Here is a 22962-nt window from a genome sequence, read left to right as displayed (position 1 = left end):
AGTCCTCCTAATGTTTCCTCTGCTGTCCTCGCTTTCAGTAAAATTGAGGGAAGGGTTTTTCGCTCCCTCTTAGTGAGGCTTTTCTAGTGGTCTTCCTAGAGTCCTTCCAAGTGCTCAAATGCTCCATATCAGGAGTTTTAATTTTGGATTCTAGGTTCTTAGTGGGAGCTCTCTCAGGAGTTAACTCCCCAGAATTGGCTTCAAGGATCTCTTCCAACTCATCCTTCATGACCTATCTGCTCACTTCACCCACTGTTCCCCACAGTATAGCCCCTCTCTTGCCAACCTTCTAGCTCGTCCTCTCTCTCGAATCTCCATCACCTTTCGCACACCACTCTCGTGGCTTGGAACTCCCTCCCTCCCAAAATCTGACAGACCACAACTCTCCCAACATCCAAAGCCCTCTTAACGTCCCGCCTCCTCCAACATTCCCTAGTCAATTCGTACTTAACTTCAGCACTTTTGTATATACATGTATTCAATTATTTTGACCACTTCAGTTCTGCGATTGCTATACAATCGTTACCCTCGCCGACTCTGAAATCCCTCTATCGGACAACAACCTCCCTTCTCTCCCTTATACCCCCTCTCTACAAATCTGTCCTATTCCCCTTCAGAGGCTTCCAATCTTTAGACCCCATCCAATTTTCTCAAGTCATCACACCCCATTTAGTCTCCATACCCAAACTACTGTCCCTTGACAACAAAATTGATGCCTTCAACTCCACCCTCTCTACTGAACTCAATTTACTCACTCGCCATCAATCGCATACCACTAATCCACAGCCCTGGATCACCTCCATGGTCCAGTTCATTTGCTCTTGTGCACGAGCAGCAGAGCGTTACTGGCAGAGATCCAGATAATAGGCCAACCGTGTCCATCTCTAACTCATCCACCCCATCGCTTAGTATAGTTCCTGACACATAGTAAGCACTTATTATTGTTCATCCCAGCTTGTTTTAACTCTGCTCTTTCCTCTGCCCGGCAACATCATTACTTCACCTTTATCGACTCCCGTGCCCATTGTCTTTGCCGGTAGCTCCAGACATTTAACTCCCTCCTCAAACTCCCTGTCTCCCCGACTCCCCAATGTCTTGCCCCAATGACCTGCCCACCTACTTTATTGAGAAAATTGAAACGACGAGGCATAGTCTCCCTAAAATCTCCCCTGCGCCTCTCCAGTCCCTCCCTCCTCCTGCCCCTCCTTCAACTCTTCCGTCTTTCCCAGCAGGATCTCAAGAGTAAGTCGCCATCCTCCTCACCTGTGCCTTAGACCCCATCCCTTCACATATTATCAAAGCATTTGTCCCCTTCCTTCTTCCCTTCCTGACCTCCATCTTCAAGTGTTTATTAGCCAATGGCTTCTTCCCCAGTGCTTTCAAACGTGCCCATGTCTCCCCGGTCCTAAAAAAACCCCTCTCCTGAGCCCCCACAACTCCCTCCAGTTATCTCCCCGTCCCTCTCTTACCATTCCTCTCCAGACTCCTTGAGCAAGATGGCTGAATAATAATAATTCAATCCCCAAACAGTGTCCAGCCTGCCCAGGAAACCTGGGGTGGTAGGAGGTGGTGAATGGCCGTCATTTAGTGTGTTTTCAAAGATTAGTAATTTAGACCATCAGAAACAGCCACAGGACCTGGGCACCCAAGTTTGAGGCTGCCCCTGGCCTCTACCGTGTGACCTTGGGAAAGTCTAGACTTCTGGGCACCTGTTGTCTCATCCATAAATTGGAAGTAAATAGTCTGTGAGCTCAGTGTTGGATAGGGACTATTTCTGAACTGATAATCGTGAACCCATCCCATTGCTTACATCACTCTGCTGCCCGGATCTTTTTTTTACAGAAATGTTCAGTCCCTGTCTCCCCACTCCTCAAGAACCTCCATTGGCTGCTCATCCACCTCCACATCAAACAGGAACTCCTTGCCATCAGCTTTAAAGCATACAATCAGCTTGCCACCTCACTAATCTCCTACTCCAGCCCAGACCCCACACCTCCGCTCCTCCAGCCCCAGCTTATTCACTGTGTCTCCATCTCATCTATCTTGCCACCAACCCCTTTTCCATGTCCTTCCTCTGGCCTGGGACTCTCACCCCCTCCACAGATGCCAGATCACCACTTTCCCCACTGTCAAACCCTCATTAAGGTTAGTGCACCGCACACGGTAAGCATTCCGTAAACACAATCGATCGTTTTTTCAGGTCACGTCTCCTCGAATGGGCCTTCCCTGATTAAGCTTCTTTTCCGGCTCCCTCTCTAGTCTGTGTTGTCTGTGCACTTTGGATCTGAGCCCTTTGGGCATTTGATATTTGCCTTTCTCTCAGGCCCGTAGCACTTCTGTACACATCCATATATTACATAGTATAAATCACTTATTTATACTAATGTCTGTCTTCCCCTCTAGACTGTCAATTCGTGTTTGCCAGGGAATGTGTCTGTTAACTCTGATGGTATTGTACTCTCCCAAGCGGTTAGTACTGTGCCCTTCATAGAGTAAGCACTCATTAATTAGCATTGATTGATTATTTCCAGTGAATATGGTAGTGCAATTTCCTTTAAATATAATACTTGGTTTTTTATGTTTATTCTTTTTAATATCACTTGTTAAGTGTGTACTATGTGCCAGGCACTGTATGAAACACTGGGGTAAATATAAGATGATCAAGTTGTACATGAGCTCTGTCCACATGGGGTTTGTGGTCTAAGGAGGGAGGAGAACGGAGATGGAATCCCCATTTTACAGATGAGTAAATCGAGGCAGAAAAGTTAAGTCACTTGCCCAAGGTGGCTCACAGTTAATCCCCATTTTACTGATGAGGTAACTGAGGCACAGAGAAGTTAAGTGACTTGTCCACAGTCACACGGCTGACAGGTGGCAGAGCCGGGAGTCGAACCCATGACATCTGACTCCGAAGCCCGGGCTCTTTCCACTGAGCCACGCTGATGTACTCGCTCACACTTTTCCTTCAGCTCTCTGCTTCCGATCAAATAAGCTCCTTGTAGGCAGGGGGTGTGTCTGTTTTTTGCTATATTGTATTCTCCTAAGCACTTAGTACAGTCTTCCGCACACAGTAGACGCTCCCTAAATACGACTGAACGATCCATTTCTTCTACATAGCCTAACCTTTGTAATCTCTGGTCTAAACTGCAGCTGATGTCCTGAGCGAAGAAGCCATCCTGAAGTGGTACAAGGAAGCACACGTCGGGAAAGGGAAAAGCGTCTTCCTCGACCAGATGAAGAAATTCGTCGAGTGGCTGCAAAACGCCGAAGAAGGTAAGATTTTCCCACCTACAGATCTCTTCGCGTCATCAGAGGAAGCCGGCGGGGGGATAATAATGTTGTTGGTATTTGTTAAGCGCTTACTATGTGCCGAGCACTGTTCTAAGCGCTGGGGTAGACATAGGGGAATCAGGTTGTCCCACGTGGGGCTCACAGTCTTAATCCCCATTTTACAGATGAGGCAAATGAGGCACAGAGAAGTGAAGTGACTTGCCCACAGTCACACAGCCGACAAGTGGCAGAGCTGGGATTCGAACTCATGAGCCCTGACTCCAAAGCCCGTGCTCTTTCCACTGAGCCACGCTGCTTCTCGTGGGTTCCTGCAAAATCTATGCAAAATCTATGTTCGTGGGGATGGGTTCCTGCAAAATCCAGCCATCGTTGGTATTTACTGAGCACTTACTGAGCACAGAACACTGTACTGAGCACCTGGGAAAGTCCAATACAATGGATTTGGGAGTCATGACCCCTGCCCAGAAGGAGGGAAGCAGCAGAGTTAAAAGGTCGAGTGCTTGAGTCGATCAGTCAATCAGTGGCATTTATTGAGCGCTTACTATGTGCAGAACACTATACTAAGCACTTGGAACAGTACAATATTACAGAGTTGGTAGACGTCTTCCCTGCCCACGGCGAGCTTATAGTCATGAAGTACCGCGGGTGCAGGATGAGTGCTTAAGGGGTACAGATCCAAATGCATAATAGATAGATCACGGGCCTGGGAGTCAGAAGGACCTGGGTTCTAATCCCGTCTCTGCCACGTGTCTACTGTGTGACCTTGGGCATGTCACTTCATTTCTCTGGCCCTCAGTTACCTCATCTGTAAAATGGGGATTAAGAGTGTGAGCCCCAAGTGGGACAGGGACGGTGTCCAATTGATTGTCTTGTATCTACCTCAGTGCTTAGAACAGTGCTTAGCACATAGTAAGCGCATACCAAATTCCACAAGGATTGTGCAACAACAGGATGCTTATATTGGGCCTCGGAGTTGTCTCTTCTTGGATATTTATGTCCCTCCGGGTCATCTAAATTCTACCAACTCTCAATTTACAAGTTGAATCCCTTTGTCTCTGCTCAAAACCTCTCTCTGGGGATTTGGCTTGAAATTTAATCGGCGGGCGGGCGTGGGGGGTGATGTCTACAGAACTTGATTCATTTTGATAGTCATTTTAAGGGGTGTTTTAGAAAAGATTTCATGACCATTAAAACCACCACCTTCAGCTCAAGAGCTCCAGGAAACCAGCTCCTGGGGAAGTGCTTAAGTCCTATTTCACAGGCCATAAACTGTATTTGATCACATACTTCACTACTGCTATTTTGGCGGTCTCCCATGATATAAAGAAAATGAGAAAATGTGGCTCCTCTTTCCCTTCCCATAGTCATCCGGAACTCCTGCCGGAAAATGATGTTGGCATTTGTTAAGCGCTTACTATGTGCAGAGCACTGTTCTAAGCGCTGGGGTAGATACAGGGTCATCAGTTTGTCCCACGTGAGGCTCACAGTTAATCCCCATTTTACAGATGAGGTAACTGAGGCACAGAGAAGTTAAGTGACTTGCCCACAGTCACACAGCTGACAAGTGGCAGAGCTGGAATTCGAACCCATGACCTCTAACTCCCAAGCCCAGGCTCTTTCCACTGAGCCACGGAAGCAGCATGGCCTAGTGAATAGAGCGTGGGTCCGGGAGTCAGAAAGACCTGGGTTCTAATCTTGGCTCCAACACTGGTCTGCTATTAGACTGTAAGCCCGTCAGAGGGCAGGGACTGTCTCTATCTGTTGCCGACTTGTAATAATGTTGGTATTTGTTAAGCGCTTACTATGTGCCGAGCACTGTTCTAAGCGCTGGGGAATCAGGTTGTCACACGTGGGGCTCACGGTCTTATTCCCCATTTTCCAGATGAGGTAACTGAGGCACCGAGAAGTTAAGCGACTTGCCCAAAGTCACACAGCTGACGAGTGGCGGAGCTGGGATTCTAACCCATGACCTCTGACTCCAAAGCCCGTGCTCTTTCCACTGAGCCACGCTGCTTCTCAAGCGCTTAGTACAGTGCTCTGCACATAGTAAGCGCTCAATAAATACTACTGAATGAATGAACCTTGGGCAAGTCGCTTAACTTCGCCGGGTCTCAGTTACCTCATCTGGAAAATGGGGATTAAGACTGACAGACTAATCTGATTAACTTGAAACAGCGCTTGACACAAAGTAAGCGCTTAACAAATGCTATCATCATCCTCATCATCATCAGAAAAGAGATAAAGGATGAAAACATTCATCTGGATAAGGACCCGGCTTTGATCTGCCCATTATCTTTGTGTGCCCGGAGTGGCTGAGCCCCCGAGTCCCACGCTGACCTTTTTCCTCCACAAAAACGTTCAGAAAGATGAATTTCCCCTTCACGGTGCCTTCTTTAAAAAGAAAGGAAAGCTCTGTATTGTTTCAAACAGCTTGAAAACGCTTTTCTCCTCTGTTTCGTCCCATCTAGAATCTGAATCGGAAGGAGAGGAGAATTAGATGTTTTTCAGCGGGCTTTCTCGGCGTCCTCGTCCGGAAGCGGAGCCTTTCGGGATGGAGAAGCAAGCCTTCCCTGTCACTCGGATGACTCTAGGGTAGACAACCCGTTGCGTAGGAGAAAATGGTTAATCCACTGCCTACCTGGAGCATCAGGCCCTCTGGCTTGGGACTCCACCGGTAACTCCAAGCCGTCCAACAAGGAGCCCGGTAGGAAAGAACGAATGGCGAATGTGCCCGGGACTCCTTTTTATTAGCAGTGATCTTTTCAGGTAGTCGGTGAACACCCACAAACAGCGCCTGTTGGTAGTTGTGTATTTGCTTGTGAATGTGATTGGATGACACCACTTTTTAAATTTTAAATATGATGACGATAACGATGAAATAAATGGCTTTTTGTATTTGAGCTCACTTGCCCCGCGTCTTTGTCTCCCGACCTCACTGGCGACATTCCCCTCGGAGTCGGAACTGTACTTTCTAAGCGCTCAGTACGGGGCTCTGCACACAGTAGGGTCTCAATAAATACGACTGAATGAGTGAACGGATGAGTCCTTTTGTGGGGGCCCAAGTTACCGTGGACTTTCTGTTTTCAGGGAGAGGGGTCTTTGATACGAATTGGGGTTCCCCAGCCCGGGCTGTCCAGATCATGGCGTTTGGAGCTGGAGTAGGAATAATATGTGTAAAGCACTGTGCTAAGCGCTGGGCTCCTGGAGTCTTATGTAAGGGGAAAGATGAAAGACTCAGGAAGGTTCCTCTGGCAAAAGTCCTTTCCTGGCTTGAACGGGGGCTGATGGGAGTCTTGTGTCATGGGATAATAGTAATCACAATAATGGTACTTGTTAAGCATTTACTGTGTGCCAAGCACTGGGATGGATACAAGTTAATCAGTTGGACGCAGTCCCTGTCCTACGTGGGGATCGCACTCTTAATCCCCATTTTACAGATGGGGTAACTGAGGCCCAAAGAACTTGAGTGACTTGCCCGAGGTCCCACAGCAGACAGGTGGCAGAATCGGGATTGGAACCCGGATCCTCCTGATTCCCAGCCTGCGCTCTATCCTGCAACGATTCTCCCCTTGCTGCCGGGGCTCCTGGACCATCCCACCCTAGATGCCTTCCTGCACCGAAGAGGGAAGGAGATCCCACCCTTGTCTTATGCTGTCGAGCCGTCTCAGACCGATAACGACACCATGGACTCATCTCTCCCAGAACGCCCCACTCGCCGTCTGCCATCGTTCTGGTAGTGGATCCAGAGTGTTTTCTTGGTAAAAATCCAGAAGACATTTAGCATCGGCCTTCTTCCGCACAGTAAACTTGAGTCTCCTCTGTCGACTCTCTCCCGTGCCGTTGCCGCCTAGCACGGGTGGGTTTGGACTTGTAGCCGATGGCCTGCCGCTCGCCAGCCGCTGGCCAAGCTAGGAATGGAATGGACGGGCCTCCGCTTGACTCTCTCTCCTGTAGTCGAGAATGGTAGAGTAATGGAAACTCTACCGGTGCGACCCTGAGAGGGGAAATCCCACACTTCAAGTCAATTTTGTGTTGTTCTACTATGAGGGTCCCATGTTCTCGGTAGTAACTCCGACACAGGTAACGCGATAATAATAATCCTAATAAGAATGATGGTATTTGTTAAGTGCTTACTATGTGCCCAGCACTAAGAGCTGGAGTAGACCTAAGTCAGTCAGTTTGGAAATAGTCCCTATCCCACATGGGGCTCACACTTTTAATCCCCCTTTTACAGATGAGGTGACCGAGACCCAGAGAAGCAGCGTGGCTCAGTGGAAAGATCGCGGGCTTAGGAGGCGGAAGTCATGGGTTCTAATCCCTGCTCCGCCGCTTGTCAGCTGTGTGACTGTGGGCAAGTCACTTAACTTCTCGGTGCCTCAGTTCCCTCATCTGTAAAATGGGGATGAAGACTGTGAGCCTCACGTGGGACAACTCGATTCTCCTGTATCTACCCCAGCGCTTAGAACGGCGCTCGGCACATAGTAAGCGCTTAACAAATATCAACATCATCGTCACCATCACCTGCCCGAGGTCATAGGCAGACACGTGGCGGAGCTGGGATTAGAACCCAGGTTCTTCTGACTCCCAGACCCAGGATCTATCCACTAGGTCATGCTGCTTCTGTCATTCTTCCCCCGGTCACCTGGATCCACTACGGAGTGGACGCTGTGCTCTCCCGTGGTGGTACATACCGTATCCCATGTCACACACGTCCCCGCGAACTGTCCGCCAACTCCCTAGTAATGACCCGGTCAGGGTTCACAGTAAAAATACGCAGCCCCGGCGGGGGCCGTGGTGGGATTTTGGGTGAAGTCAAAGCCTGAGATGTTGCGGAGTTGTCGCCAATAATAATAATAATAATGTTGGTATCTGTTAAGCGCTTACTATGTGCAGAGCACCGTTCTAAGCGCTGGGGTAGACACAGGGGAATCAGGTTGTCCCACGTGGGGCTCACAGTCTTCATCCCCATTTTACAGATGAGGGAACCGAGGCCCAGAGAAGTGAAGTGACTTGCCCACAGTCACACAGCTGCCAAGTGGCAGAGCCAGGATTCAAACCCATGACCTCTGACTCCAAAGCCCGTGCTCTTTCCACTGAGCCACGCCGCTTCTGCCAAGAGAGAAAACATGCGTGCACCGGACAAAAATTTAGACCACGTCACCCACCGGGATGTTGGGGGGTGGCGGGTTGTGTAAAAAAAGAGAGGTTAATGTGGATTCTGGTTTGAGGTGTCCTGTTAAATAAATAATAATAATAATGATCCTATTTGTTAAGCTTTTACTGTGTGCCAGGCACTGTACTAAGTTCTGGGATAGAACTAAGCAAATCAAGTTGGACACAGTCCCTATCCCCTGTGACAATCAAAGTCTCAATCCCCATTTTACAGATGGGGTCACTGAGGCCCAGAGAAGCGAAGTGACTGGCGCAAGGTCAAAATGCAGATGAGTGGTGGAGCCTGGATTAGAACCAATTAGGGATCGTCTCTTATCCTTTGGCTGAATTGTACTTTCCAAACGCTTAGTACAATGCTCTGCACACAGTAAGCGCTCAATAATGGTCAATGGTGGTCATGGGTTCGAATCCCGGATCCGCCACTCGTCAGCTGCGTGACTGTGGGCAAGTCACTTAACTTCTCTGTGCCTCAGTGACCTCATCTGTAAAATGGGGATGAAGACTGTGAGCCCCACGTGGGACAACCTGATCACCCTGTATCTACCCCAGCGCTTAGAACAGTGCCCTGCACATAGTAAGTGCTTAACAAATACCAAATGCCAACGTTATTAATAAATATGATTGAATGAATGAATGAGTTACCTTCTGACTCCCAGGCCCATTCTCTATCCACTACACCGTGCTGCTTTTAACATGCTGCAGACTTGGGAGTCAGAGGTCATGGGTTCTAATCCCGGCTCCGCCACTTGTCAGCTGTGTGATTTTGGGCAGGTCACTTAACCTCTCTGTGCCTCAGTTACCTCATCTGGAAAATGGGGACCACCTGATAACCTGATCACCCGGTATCTAGCCCAGCTCTTAGAACAGTGCTTGGCACATAGTAAATGCTTAATAAATACCATCGTTATTATTATTATTATGCTGCATCTGTTGTATCCCCCAGTCCAACACACACAACACACACACACACACACACCGATTCCTGCTTCGATTGCTCCGTCTGGGACGGTAGGTCGGGGCTGAAGGGAGCACTCAGCACTCGTGACCAGCAGCTTGGTCCAGCTGGGACCTTAAGGAGAGGTCGATATTTCTGGGCCAGGAAACCCCAAGATTGAATTAAAAATTGTAAAAATAATAATAATAATGTTGGTATTTGTTAAGCGCTTACTATGTGCAGAGCACTGTTCTAAGCGCTGGGGTAGATACAGGGTAATCAGGTCGTCCCACGTGAGGCTCACAGTTAATCCCCATTTTACAGATGAGGTAACCGAGGCCCAGAGACGTGAAGCGACTTGCCCACAGTCACACAGCTGACAAATGGCAGAGCCGGGAGTCGAACCCGTGACCTCTGACTCCGAAGCCCGGGCTCTTTCCACTGAGCCACGATTGTAGTGTTTGTTAAGCGCATACTATGTGCCACACACTCTACTAAGTGCTGAGGTGGATACAAACCAACCGGGTTGGAGCGGGAGGAGAAGAGGAAATGAGGGCTTAGTTGGAGAGGGCCTCTTGGAAGAGATGTGCTTTTAATAAGGCTTTTAACTTGGGGAGAGTTTGTTCATTTATGGTATTCGTTAAGCTCTAAGTGCCAGGATAATGCTAGGAAAAGTTCAGATTAAATGTGAAAGGGGTAGAAACCATAGAAACAATAACAAAAGCAACATTGGCAAAGTTACAAATCATGTCAGACGATAGGATGTTCCAGAGAAAATATATCCACAGATTTGCTATCAATCAGAGACAACTTGATGGCGTTTGATAATAATAATAATAATGATGATAATGTGCCTAGCACTGTTCTAAGCACTAGGGTAAATACAGTTTATCAGTTCGGACACAGTCCCAGTCCCACATGGGACTCGTGGTCTCAATCTCCATTTCCCAGATGAGGTACGTGAGGCACAGAGAAGCAAAGTGACCTGCCCAAGGTCACACAGCAGATAAGTGGCAGAGCCAGATAATAATGTTGGTATTTGTTAAGCGCTTACTATGTGCAGACCACTGTTCTAAGCACCGGGGTAGATAGAGGGTCATCCGGTTGTTCCACGTGAGGCTCACAGTTAATCCCCATTTTACAGAGGTGGTAACCGAGGCACAGAGAAGTGAAGTGACTCGCCCACAGTCACACAGCTGACAAAATGGCAGAGTCGGGATCAGGACCCAGATCCTTCTGACTCCCAAGCCCACGCTCTATCCACTAGGCCAGGCTGCTGCCGGCTCCGAAGAGGGAGGGTGTCCCAGGCCGGAGGCAGGATGTGGGCGAGAGGTCCACGGTGTGCCGCTTGTCTGCTGTGTGACCTCGGGCAAGTCACTTGACTCCCCTGTGCCTTAATTACCTCATCTGACAAATGGGGATTGAGACTGTGAGCCTCACGTGGGACAGGGACTGTGTCCAAAACGATTTGCTTGTATCCACCCCAGAGCTTAGTACGGGGAAGCAGCGTGGCTCAGTGGAAAGAGCCTGGGCTTCGGAGTCAGAGGTCATGAGTTCGACTTCCGGCTCTGCCACTTGTCAGCTGTGTGACTGTGGGCAAGTCACTTAACTGCTCTGTGCCTCAGTGACCTCATCTGTAAAATGGGGATTAACTGTGAGCCTCACGTGGGACGACCTGATTACCCTGTATCTCTCCCAGAGCTTAGAACAGTGCTCTGTGCATAGTAAGCGCTTAACAAATACCAACATCATTATAGGGTCTGGCGCACAGTAAGGACTTAACAAATACCATCTTCATCATTATTATCATTACTACTAATAATGACTATTGACCCAAGCCCACCCAGAGCCCTCTCGGCCCCCTCCCCTCACCACCCTCTGCCAGCCAGACCCCCTACTTGCGCAGAACCTTGTTTTCTCTTGCCACACCGAACACTGACGGCTTTGGGCTAAGCAGCGTGGCTCAGTGGAAGGAGTACGGGCTTGGGAGTCAGAGGTCATGGGTTCGAATCCCGGCTCGGCCACTTAGCTGTGTGACTTTGGGCAAGTCACTAAACTTCTCAGTGCCTCAGTTCCTTCATCTGTAAAATGGGGATTAAGACTGTGAGCCCCACGTGGGACAACCTGATTCCCCTGTATCTACCCCGGCGCTTAGAACGGTGCTCGGCACATAGTAAGCGCTTAACAGATACCAACATTATTAAAATAAGAACTTGGAAACCGAGCCCCCTTGGAAAATTAAATGGCCTTTAATCGACTAATCTTTACCGAGGCCCAACTGCGTGCATACCTCCGTATTAAGTGCTTGGGAAATAAGCTGAGGTCAAGTGAATGAATCCCATACATAATATGTTTGAAAGAGGCAAGGATGGTGGCTTTCGAGTCCTTCATGCATTACTTGAACAGCCGCTTTCAGAGGGATAGTGCCCTAAAGCTGTAACTCATAGTGTCAGTGTCCTGAGCTGCTGCGAACCTCAGGGGTCTCCCTTTAGGTTTTTCTTCTAAGTAGGCCGCATTACTCTAAAATAATAGAACAGTAGCTCACCTCCTCCAGGAGGCCTTCCCAGACTGAGCCCCCCTTTCCCTCCGCTCCCCTTCCCCTCCGCCCCCCCCCACCCTCTGCTCTTCCCCCTTCCCCTCCCCTCAGCACTGTGCTCATTTGTATATATAAGTTATCACCCTATTTATTTTGTTAATGAGGTGTACATCTCCTTGATTCTATTTACCTTGATCATGTTGTCTTGTTTTTCTTTCGTTCTGCTTTGCTTTGCCGTCTGTCTCTCCCGTTCAGATGGTGAGCCCGTCACTGGGCGGGGACGGTCTCTATCTGTTGCCGAATTGTCCATTCCAAGCGCTTAGTACGGTGCCCTGCACATAGTAAACGCTCAGTAAATACTATTGAATGAATGAATCCCATTAAGAAGGCAATGCCTGCCGGGGTGTTTTTAGGTCTTTTCATCTTTTTCCCCCGACTTTCTGATATGGAAAGGGGCTGACATCTAGTGGACCCCCCCGAGCTAAAGCATTCAGGACCAACAGTTCCTTCCTTCCCTCATTCGGTAATAATCACTGTGATATTTGTTAAGCACTTACTAATGGTCAAGCACTGTTCTAAGCGCTGGGGTCGATACAGGGTAATCAGATCGGACACAGTCCCCCTTCCCATTTTACAGATGAGGAACCTGAGGAGACTGTGAACCTGTCATTGGGCAGGGACTGTATCTGTGGCCGAATTGTCCATTCCGAGCGCTTAGTACAGTGCTCTGCACATAGTAAGCGCTCAATAAATGCTATTGAATGAAGTGACTTCCCCAAGGCCACACAGCAGAGAAGTGGCCGAGCCAGGATCAGAACCCTTGTCCTTCTGACTCCCGGTCCTGTGCTCTATCCACTAGACCATACTGCTAACAACTCTATTATACTCTCCCAAGAATTTAGTGCTCTGAACATTCATTCATTAGTATTTCTTGAGCGCTTAGAGTACTACTGATTAATTGCTCTGTTAAGTGTTCTGACACTGTCCTAAGTATTAGAGAAGCAGCATGGTTCGGTGGAAAGAGCCCGGCCTGGGGAGTCAGGGGTCATGGGTTCTAATCCAAGCTCCGCCACTTGTCAGCTGTGTGACTTTGGGCTAGTCACTTCACTTCTCTGGGCCTCAGTGACCTCATCTGGAAAATGGGGATTAAGACTGTGAGCCCCATGCGGGACAACCTGATTACCTTGTACCCCCCCAGCGCTTAGAACAGTGCTTGGCACATAGTAAGCGCTTAACAATTACCATAATTAGGAGAAGCAGCAGCACTTAGTGGAAAGAGGGCTTGGGAGTCAGAGGTCATGGGTTCTAATCCCGGCTCCGCCACTTGTCAGCTGTGTGACTTTGGGCAAGTCACTTCACTTCTCTGCGCCTCAGCTACCTCATCTGTAAACTGGGGGTGAAGACTGTGAGCTCCACGGGGGACAACCTGATCACCTTGCGTCTCCCCCAGCGCTTAGAACAGTGATTGGCACATAGTAAGCACTTAACAATTACCAACTTTATTATTAATATTATTATTATTAGGGTAGATTCAAGGCAGATCGAACACAGAACCTGTCCCTCACTGGCCACACAGTGTAGGAGGGAGGAAGAATAAGTAGTTCATCCTAAATTTAAAGAGGAGGAAACTGAGGCGCAAAGAAGTGAAACGACGTTCCCAAGATCACAGAGCAGGCAAGTAGCAACGTCGAGATTAGAACCAGGGACTCCTGACACTTAATCGAATGCGAACACTTCAAGGAACAGGGTCTGTCTCTAATTTCCCCCTGAATACTCTTTTCCCACACTTAACACAGTGCTCTGCGTACGGTAAGTGCTTGATAAATATTATTACCACCACCCAATTCCGTTAAGTTATGCTTCCTTCCTCGGCCTTGGAGCAACACCTCCGAGGCTGACATAACAAGACAAAAACTCTAGACTGGACTCACCATCACGTTTCTGGAAATATTCAATCTCCCCCATTCCATCCGTGGATGAACATCTCTATCTGCGGACTTGAGTGGCACGTGGGATACCAACAGTCTGGAGTCGTGGAAGCTCTGATGAGTTGAAAATGCCCAGGGAAATTTGCGTGGTCTTTGGTTAAGAAGTAAACACCAGTAGGGAGAAATCAGGGAGCTGCAACCAAAAAAAAAAGGCTTTCTTGCACATGAGGCTACAGTTCATCTTCCACCAACCTTTCTGACGATAATGAAAACCAAAAAGGTCTTTGGACCCAGCATGTGAGAATCGTGTCACCGGGTTCACTCACAACCAGATTCAACTATCTGTGACTTTGCTTGCCTCCATGCCTTACTGCCCGGAAACGTGTCATATGGGAGAAGGCAAGTCCCCTTTTCCTTTTTTTTTTTTTTTTGGAATGGTATCTAAGTGCTTACTATGCGCCAGACACTGTACTAAGCGGCGGGGTAGAAAGAAGCAAATGGAGCGGGACACGGTCCATTTCCCAAATGGGGCTCACAGTCTTAAATCCCCATTTCGCAGATGAGGTCACTGAGGCACAGAGGAGTTAATGCGACTTACCTGAGGTCATCAATCAATTGTATTTACTGAATACTTACTGTGTGCAGGGCACTGACCGTATAACAAAATAACAGAGTTGGAAAATACGTTCCCTGTCCACAGTGAGCAGACAGTCTAGAGGGAGGCAGCAGAGTAGAACCCACATCTTATTTTTCCACTAAAGCCATATGTTTCTCTGCATTTTCCCTTGCCTTTACCCAGAGCTGGTAGGATCAAATACCCTTTAAATATTTATATTAAAATTAATATTGATATTCATTCCACCCTCAGCCCCACAACACTTCAGTTTATGTCCGTAATTTATTTTTATGTCATCACCACTCTAGATTGTCAGCTCGTGATGGGCAGGGAATATGTGTACCAATTCTGACGTATTCTGACGGTACTCCTCGAAACGCTTAGTACAGTGTAATATGCACAGTAAGTGTCCAATAAATACCCCTGATTGACTGATGTTGCTGCACATAGAGGAGCTTCGAAACAGTTTAAGCCCCTCCGTGGAAAGATACTAATATTAACTATGGTATTTGTTGAGCACTAACTATGTGCCAAGCACTGTTCTAAACGCGGGGGTAGATACAAGGTAATCAGGTTGTCCGACGTGGGGCTCACAGTCTTAAGCTCCATTTTACAGATGAGGTCACTGAGACACAGAGAAGTTAAGTGACTTGCCCAAGGTCACAGTAGACAAGCGGCAGAAGTGGGATTAGAACCCGTGACCTTCTGACTCCCGGGCCCGTGCTCTATCCACTCTGCCATGCTGCTTCTCACCGCAGCACACCGATCCACTCCAGTACTCTGGGTTCTAGGAGAATGGCAAATTACAAAGTACCAACAGTGTCGACTCGTGGAAACGGTACGGGACTATGAGTCAGGAGACCTGAGTTCTAATCCCACCTCCACCACTTGCCTGCTGTGTGATCTCGGCCAAGTCACTTATCGTCTCAAAACCGCAGTTTCCCATCTGTTAAATGGGAGATGAATATTTATTCTCCTTCCTACTTAGACTGTGAACCCCATGTGGGGCAGAGACTATTTTTGCTCTGATTATCTCGTATCTATCCCAGCATTTAGCAGTGTGTCTGGCACTTAATAAGCACTTAGCAGATATTATTATCAGTACTTTGATTTTCTGGTTCTTGTCCCGAGGAAAATCATTCCGCTACCATTCTACCTCCCTAGATCTTAAGGGGAAATAACGGATCCGATGGGTTACGTGAACCAAAACATTGTATCCTATTGTCCGTCAATCGGTCAATCAGCCTGCGGTATTTATTGAGCTGTGTGCACAGCACTGCACGAAGCACTTGGCAGGGTACAATCCCGGCTCCACCACTTGTCTGCTGTGTGACCTTGGGCAAGTCACTTCACTTCTCTGTGCCTCAGCTACCTCATCTGTAAAATGGAGATTAAAAATATGAGCCCCATGTGGGACAACCTGATTACCCTGTATCCACCCCAGCACTTAAAACAGTGCTTGGCACATAGTAGGCGCTTAACAAATACCATAATTATTATTATACGGAAGCAACACGGCTTAGTGGAAAGAGCCCGGCTTTGGGAGTCAGAGGTCATGAGTTCTAATCCCGGCTCCACCACTTGTCAGCTGTGTGACTTTGGGCAAGTCACTTAACTTGTCTGTGCCTCAGTTACCTCATCTGTAAAATGGGAATGAAGACTGTGAGCCCCACGTGGGACAACCTGATTACCTCGTAGCTATCTCAGAGCTCAGAACAGTGCTTGGCACATAGTAAATGCTTAACAAATACCATCATCATTACTACTATTATTACGATCCAATAAACTCTATGAACAAACTGTTGATAAAAAAGATTCTGAAGAGCCTCCACACCTGCCCTTCTCTACTGCTCTACCCCAGGGACCCTTGTGGAGAAAACAATGCAACCCTAATTCAATCAATGATATTCATTGAGCACTTACTGTGCTAAGGGCTCGGGAGAGTACAACGGAAATAGCAGACATGTTCCCCGCCCATAACGAGATTTCAGTTTTTTAGGACACTAATCTGTTTGTTGACTAGTATTCAATTTTCTGGACTATTTCCCCCCAACAACGAGCAAATCAATCAATCGATCGGTTTCCCCCTCTAGACCGTGAGCCAGTCAATCAATCATATTTATTGTTTACTGTATGCAGAGCACTGTACTGAGCACTTGGGAGAGTATAATATAACAATATTACAGACACGTGTTAAAGTACCTACCAACGCTGTTATATTTTACTCTCCTGAGCGCTTAGTACAGTGCACTTTACCCTGTAAGGACTCAATAAATATGATTGATCGATTGATTTATATATATTGACTGCTTTCTGTATGCAGAGCACTGTTCTAAATGCTTGGGAAAGTACATTATAATAGAGTCGGAGGATGAAATCCCTACTCAAAAGGAGTTCACAGTCTACCGTGTGCAGATCACTATACTAAGCATTTGGGAAAGTACAGTATAGTAGATTTCATAGACACCGTCTCTGCCTTAGAAGGAGCTTACGTTCTACAGGAAGAGGCAAACAAAATAAATTACAGACAGAAAAAAAGTAAAGTAAAAGGTCACGTACATAAGTGCTGTGGGGTTGGGTGGGGGGGAGGTATCAAAGTGCTAAAGTCCCACCTCCGACTTCTTCAACCACCTTGACCCCTTTCTCACCTTCCTTCTCTCCTTCTCTCTGCCCACTCTGATCCTTGGAGACTTCAACATCCATACGGATGTACCCGACGACTCCTCTGCCGCCCGCCTGCTATCCCTCCTCGACTCTGCCGACCTCCTCCTCCACCATACCGCGCCCACTCACCGACTCGGTCACACCCTCGATCTTGTCATCTCCTACCGCTGCACTATCTCCTCACTCACCAACTCTGAAATCCCTCTCTCGGACCATAACCTTCTCACCTGCCTCATCTCTCACACTCCCTCCCCCTGCAAATCTTCGCTACTGCCCCACAGAGACCTCCGCTCTCTCGATCCCATCCGTCTTTCCAATAGCATCTCGCCTCACCTTGCCGCCCTGTCCTCTCTTCCCACTCTCGACGATCAGGTCTCCGCTCTCAACTCCACCCTCACTACTCATCTCGACTCTCTCGCCCCCCTTTCCCTCCGCCGCTCTCGCGCCACTAACCCACAGCCCTGGATCACCTCCTCCGTCCGCCTCCTACGCTCCTATGCTCGAGCTGCTGAGCGCCGCTGGCGAAAGTCCAAGCACCAAGCCGACCTCACACACTTCAAATTTATCCTTTCCTGCCTTAACTCTGCCCTCTCCTCCGCCAGGCAAAGCTTCTTCTCCTCCCTCATCGACACCCATGCCCGTCACCCCCGCCGATTGTTCCGGACCTTTAACTCTCTCCTTAGGCCCCCTGTTCCTCCCCCTCCCCCATCTCTCACCCCTAATGATCTGGCCACCTATTTCCTCACGAAAATCAACACGATCAGGTCTGAGCTCCCCAAAGTCACCCCTCCGCCTCTCCCCTCCCCCCCAACAACCCCCTCCCCTACTTTCCCATCCTTCCCTGCAGTATCCTCAGAGGAGATCTCCTCCCTCCTCGCAAGTGCCACCCCCTCCACCTGCGCCTCGGACCCCACTCCCTCTCACCTTCTTAAAACCATCGCCCCTGCCCTCCTCCCTTCCTTAACTTCTATTTTTAACCACTCAATCTCCAAGGGCTCCTTCCCCTCTGCCTTCAAACACGCCCACGTCTCTCCCATCCTAAAAAAAACCCGCTCTTGACCCCACTTCCCCCTCCAGTTATCGTCCTATCTCCCTACTACCCTTCCTTTCCAAAATCTTAGAACGAGTCGTCTACAATCGATGCCTAGAATTCCTTAACTCCCATTCTCTCCTAGACCCCCTCCAATCTGGCTTCCGTCCCCTCCACTCTACCGAGACTGCTCTCTCTAAGGTCACCCCGTGACCTCCTTCTTGCCAAATCCAATGGCTCCTACTCCATTCTGATCCTCCTTGACCTCTCTGCTGCCTTTGACACTGTCGACCATCCCCTCCTCCTCCGTACCTTATCTCACCTTGGCTTCACGGACTCTGTCCTCTCCTGGTTCTCCTCTTACCTCTCTGGCCGATCATTCTCGGTCTCCTACGCTGGAGCCTCCTCCCCCTCCCATCCTTTAACTGTTGGAGTTCCTCAAGGGTCAGTTCTTGGCCCTCTTCTGTTCTCCATTTACACTCACTCCCTCGGTGAACTCATTCGCTCTCACGGCTTTGACTACCATCTCTACGCAGATGACACGCAGATCTACATCTCCGCCCCTGTCCTCTCCCCCTCCCTTCAGGCTCGCATCTCCTCCTGCCTCCGGGACGTCTCCACCTGGATGTCTGCCCGCTACCTAAAACTCAACATGAGCAAGACTGAGCTCCTCATCTTCCCTCCCAAGCCCGGTCCGTTCCCAGACTTCTCCATCACCGTGGATGGCACGACCATCCTTCCCGTCCCGCAGGCCCGCGATCTCGGTGTCATCCTTGACTCGTCCCTCTCGTTCACCCCACGCATCCTATCCGTTACCAAGACCTGCCGGTTTCACCTCTACGATATCGCCAAGATCCGCCCTTTCCTCTCCACCCAGACGGCTACCTTACTATTACGGGCTCTCGTTATATCCCGGCTAGACTACTGTGTCAGCCTTCTCTCTGACCTCCCTTCCTCCTCTCTCGCCCCGCTCCGGTCTATTCTTCACTCCGCTGCCCGGCTCATCTTCCTGCAGAAACGATCTGGGCATGTCACTCCCCTTCTTAAACAACTCCAGTGGTTGCCTATCGACCTCCGCTCCAAACAAAAACTCCTCACTCTAGGCTTCAAGGCTCTCCATCACCTTGCCCCTTCCTACCTCTCCTCCCTTCTCTCTTTCTACCGCCCACCCCGCACGCTCCGCTCCTCCGCCGCCCACCTCCTCGCCGTCCCTCGGTCTCGCCTATCCCGCCGTCGACCCCCGGGTCACGTCCTCCCGCGGTCCTGGAACGCCCTCCCTCCTCACCTCCGCCAAACTGATTCTCTTTCCCTCTTCAAAACCTTACTTAAAAATCACCTCCTCCAAGAGGCCTTCCCAGACTGAGCTCCTCTTCCCCCTCTACTCCCTCTGCCATCCCCCCTTTACCTCTCCGCAGCTAAAGCCTCATTTTCCCCTTTTCCCTCTGCTCCTCCACCTCTCCCTTCCCATCCCCACAGCACTGTACCCGTCCGCTCAACTGTATATATTTTCGTTACCCTATTTATTTTGTTAATGAATTGTACATCGCCTTGATTCTATTTAGTTGCCATTGTTTTTACGAGATGTTCTTCCCCTTGACGCTGTTTAGTGCCATTGTTCTTGTCTGTCCGTCTCCCCCGATTAGACTGTAAGCCCGTCAAACGGCAGGGACTGTCTCTATCTGTTGCCGACTTGTTCATCCCAAGCGCTTAGTACAGTGCTCTGCACATAGTAAGCGCTCAATAAATACTATTGAATGAATAAAGGCTCTGCAGCCAACAAACTACATTTTTATAATCCCACTCTAACGCGGTCTCTCTAAGGAAGTTTCCAGAGGACAGGTTCAGAATGGATCCACCCATCAATTAATATTTATTGAGTGCTTACTATGTGCAGAGGACTGTACTAAGTGCTTGGGAGAGTATAATAATAATAATAATGTTTGTATTTGTTAAGCGCTTACTATTGGCAGAGCACCGTTCTAAGTGCTGGGGGAGACACAGGGTAATCAGGTTGTCCCATGTGAGGCTCACAGTCTTAATCCCCATTTTACAGATGAAGTAACTGAGGCACAGAGAAGTTCAGTGACTGGCCTACAGTCACACAGCTAAGTGGCAGAGAGGGATTCGAACCCATGACCTCTTACTCCCAAGCCCGGGCTTTTTCCACACAGCTTCTCCAAGGCCTTTGTGTACAAAGGGAGGGGTTAAGTTGCCAATTGACTCCCTGCTGCTGCATTTCCTCTAAGAGCTACTCCTCTTCTAATAATAATAATAATAATTGTGGTGCTTGTTAAGCACTTACTATGTACCAGGCACTGTTCCAAGCATTAGGGTAGATACAAGCTAATCAGGTTGGACAAAGTCCCTGTCCCACATAGAGCTCATAGTCTTAATTCCCATTTTACAGCTGAGGGAATTGAGGCCCAGAGAAGTGAAGTGATTTGCCCAAGGTCCCACAGCAGACAAGTGGCAGATTAAGGATTAAAACCCAGATCCTTCTGACTCCCGGGAACAAGCTCTATCCACTAGGCAATGCTGCTTCTATCCTGGAGTGAGTAAAAGAAAGCTATTGGTTTGTACGCATAACAACAGTAATTGTTGTAATAATAATAATAATAATAATAATGTTGTCATTTGTTAAGCACTTACTATGTGCAGAGCACTGTTCTAAGCACTGGGGTAGACACAGGGGAATCAGGATGTCCCACGTGGGGCTCACAGTCTTAATCCCCATTTTACAGATGAGGTAACTGAGGCACAGAGAAGTTCAGTGACTTGCCCACAGTCACACAGCTGACAAGTGGCAGAGTTGGGATTTGAACCCATGACCTCTGACTTCCAAGCCCGTGCTCTTTCCACTGAGCCATGCTGCTTCTTATATTTGGTAGGAGCTCACTACGTGCTGAGCCCTGTACAACGAGCTGGGATTAGATACAAAATAATCAAGTCCCACGTGGGACTCACAGTCTAAGTAGGTGAGACAATATTCTAAGCGCTTAGTACAGTGCTCTGCACATAGTAAGCGCTCAATAAACACTATAGAAGGAATGAACAAGAAATCCTGACACCGTTTTCTTTTTAGGAGAGGGGTGACGCAGCCGGGTGGAGAAAGGCTCGGGAGCCGCTGGTGTCGACGAAATATTGTATTCTCCTAAGCGCTTAGTAAGGAGCTCTGCTCACGGTAAGCGCTCAGTAAATACCGTTGATTGACTGACCCTCAGAATCGATTCTATGGATCAAAACAAACGTGCCACAGGATGGAGTGGGGGGGAGCCGCCTAGCGAGGTCAAACGCCTCCACCGATAAAGTCAACACAGAAAACTTAGGCCCTCTGCACCCCGTGGGGCAGTGTGGCCTAGTGGATAGAACCCAAGCCTGGGGGTCAGAAAGACCTGAGTTCTAATCCTAAATCCGCCACATGTCTGCTGTGTAACCGTGGCCCAGTCACTTCACTTCTCTAGGCCTCAATTACCTCAGCTGTAAAATGGGGGTTAATGATGATGATGATGATGGCATTTATAACTGCGAGCCCTGTTTGGGACAGGAACTTTGTCCAATCTGATTAGCTTGTATAGACCCCAGCATTTAGTACAGTGTCTGGCTCTTACTGAGCACTTTACAAATACTGCTGTTATTATTATTATTGTTGTTAATATTATCATTATTAAGACACACAACACAAGCAACACCTACATTGGAGGATTTCAGAATAAGTTTAGTCTGTGAGCCCATTGTTGGGCAGGGATTGTCTCTATGTGCTGCCAAATTGTACATTCCAAGCACTTAGTAAAGTGCCCTGCACATAGTAAGCGCTCAGTAAATACTATTGAATGAATGAATTAAAACCTCTGGTGCTGAAGACCAGCACAGAACCCATAAAGGTCACCGGAAAAATAACTCGTTACCGTGGCGTTCAGGATGCAACTGTAAACAAACAACCCTCAGGCTAGAAATGGTTGACCTTACACTGTACCCGATGAAATCCGCCGTTGAACCACAGGCCAAACACTGGCTGGGCAAGTAGAGGAGGAAGAGGAAGTCCAGCTGGGACACAACACTCACATCAATGTGCCAACGGCAACCTTCACTTTCCCTCAGGGTGGGGGCCGCCATGCTCCCTGCCTCTCCTTCCTCCTCTCTCATTCTCCCCTGGGGAGGAGGCTGGAATGGGATGTGGAGAGAGGGAGGGAGGACACGAAGGAGATTTTGAAAAGGGCTCAGCCAATCTTCGATTCCTTCCGTCTCTGTCCCTCTCCCCTTTAGTCCACCAGCCATAATAATTATAATAAGAACTGTGGTATCGGTTAAGGGCTTACTACGTACCAGGCACTGGGCAGAGCACTGGGGTGGATACAGGCTAATCAGGTTGGACACAGTCCCTGTCCCACATGGGGCTCACAGTCTTAATCTCCATTTTACAGAGGAGGAAACTGAGGCACAGAAAAGTGAAGTGACCGGCCTAAGGTCACACAGCAGACGGGTGGCAGAGCCGGGATTAAAACCCAAGTTCTCCGATGCCCAGGCCCATGTTATTTCCACCAGGCCACGTTGCTTCTCGATAATAAATTGTCTACTTCAGGACTGAGGGGGATGTTTCTCAAAGTAGGCCCATGGGACCTATCCCCAGATATTCAAAATAAACACTCCATTTGCACAAGAAATAGACAGTGTGAGGTGTGTGTGTGGGTAGTAGTAGCACGGGCTTTGGAGTCAGAGGTCATGGGTTCGAATCCCGGCTCTGCCACTTGTCAGCTGTGTGACTGTGGGCGAGTCACTTCACTTCTCTGTGCC

The 22962-nt window shown here is 48.7% G+C and overlaps 1 protein-coding gene across 2 annotated transcripts in view; it reads left to right on the top strand.

The window, feature by feature from the left end:
* Positions 1 to 6191, top strand: part of BZW2 (basic leucine zipper and W2 domains 2) — an 80083-nt gene extending 73892 nt beyond the window's left edge. For both annotated transcript variants that reach the window (XM_029070605.2, XM_029070604.2), the window contains 2 exons: positions 3151 to 3273; positions 5760 to 6191. In XM_029070605.2, the coding sequence (XP_028926438.1) occupies positions 3151 to 3273; positions 5760 to 5788 (152 nt within the window). In that variant the 3' untranslated portion in view covers positions 5789 to 6191. The remainder of the gene's footprint in view (positions 1 to 3150; positions 3274 to 5759) is intronic.
* The last annotated feature ends 16771 nt before the right edge of the window (positions 6192 to 22962 follow it).

Source organism: Ornithorhynchus anatinus, chromosome 8 (assembly GCF_004115215.2).
Source record: "Ornithorhynchus anatinus isolate Pmale09 chromosome 8, mOrnAna1.pri.v4, whole genome shotgun sequence".
In the NCBI taxonomy this organism is placed as follows: domain Eukaryota; kingdom Metazoa; phylum Chordata; class Mammalia; order Monotremata; family Ornithorhynchidae; genus Ornithorhynchus; species Ornithorhynchus anatinus.
Note: the sequence above shows the minus strand (reverse complement) of the source record. Positions and strands in the feature narration are given on the sequence as shown.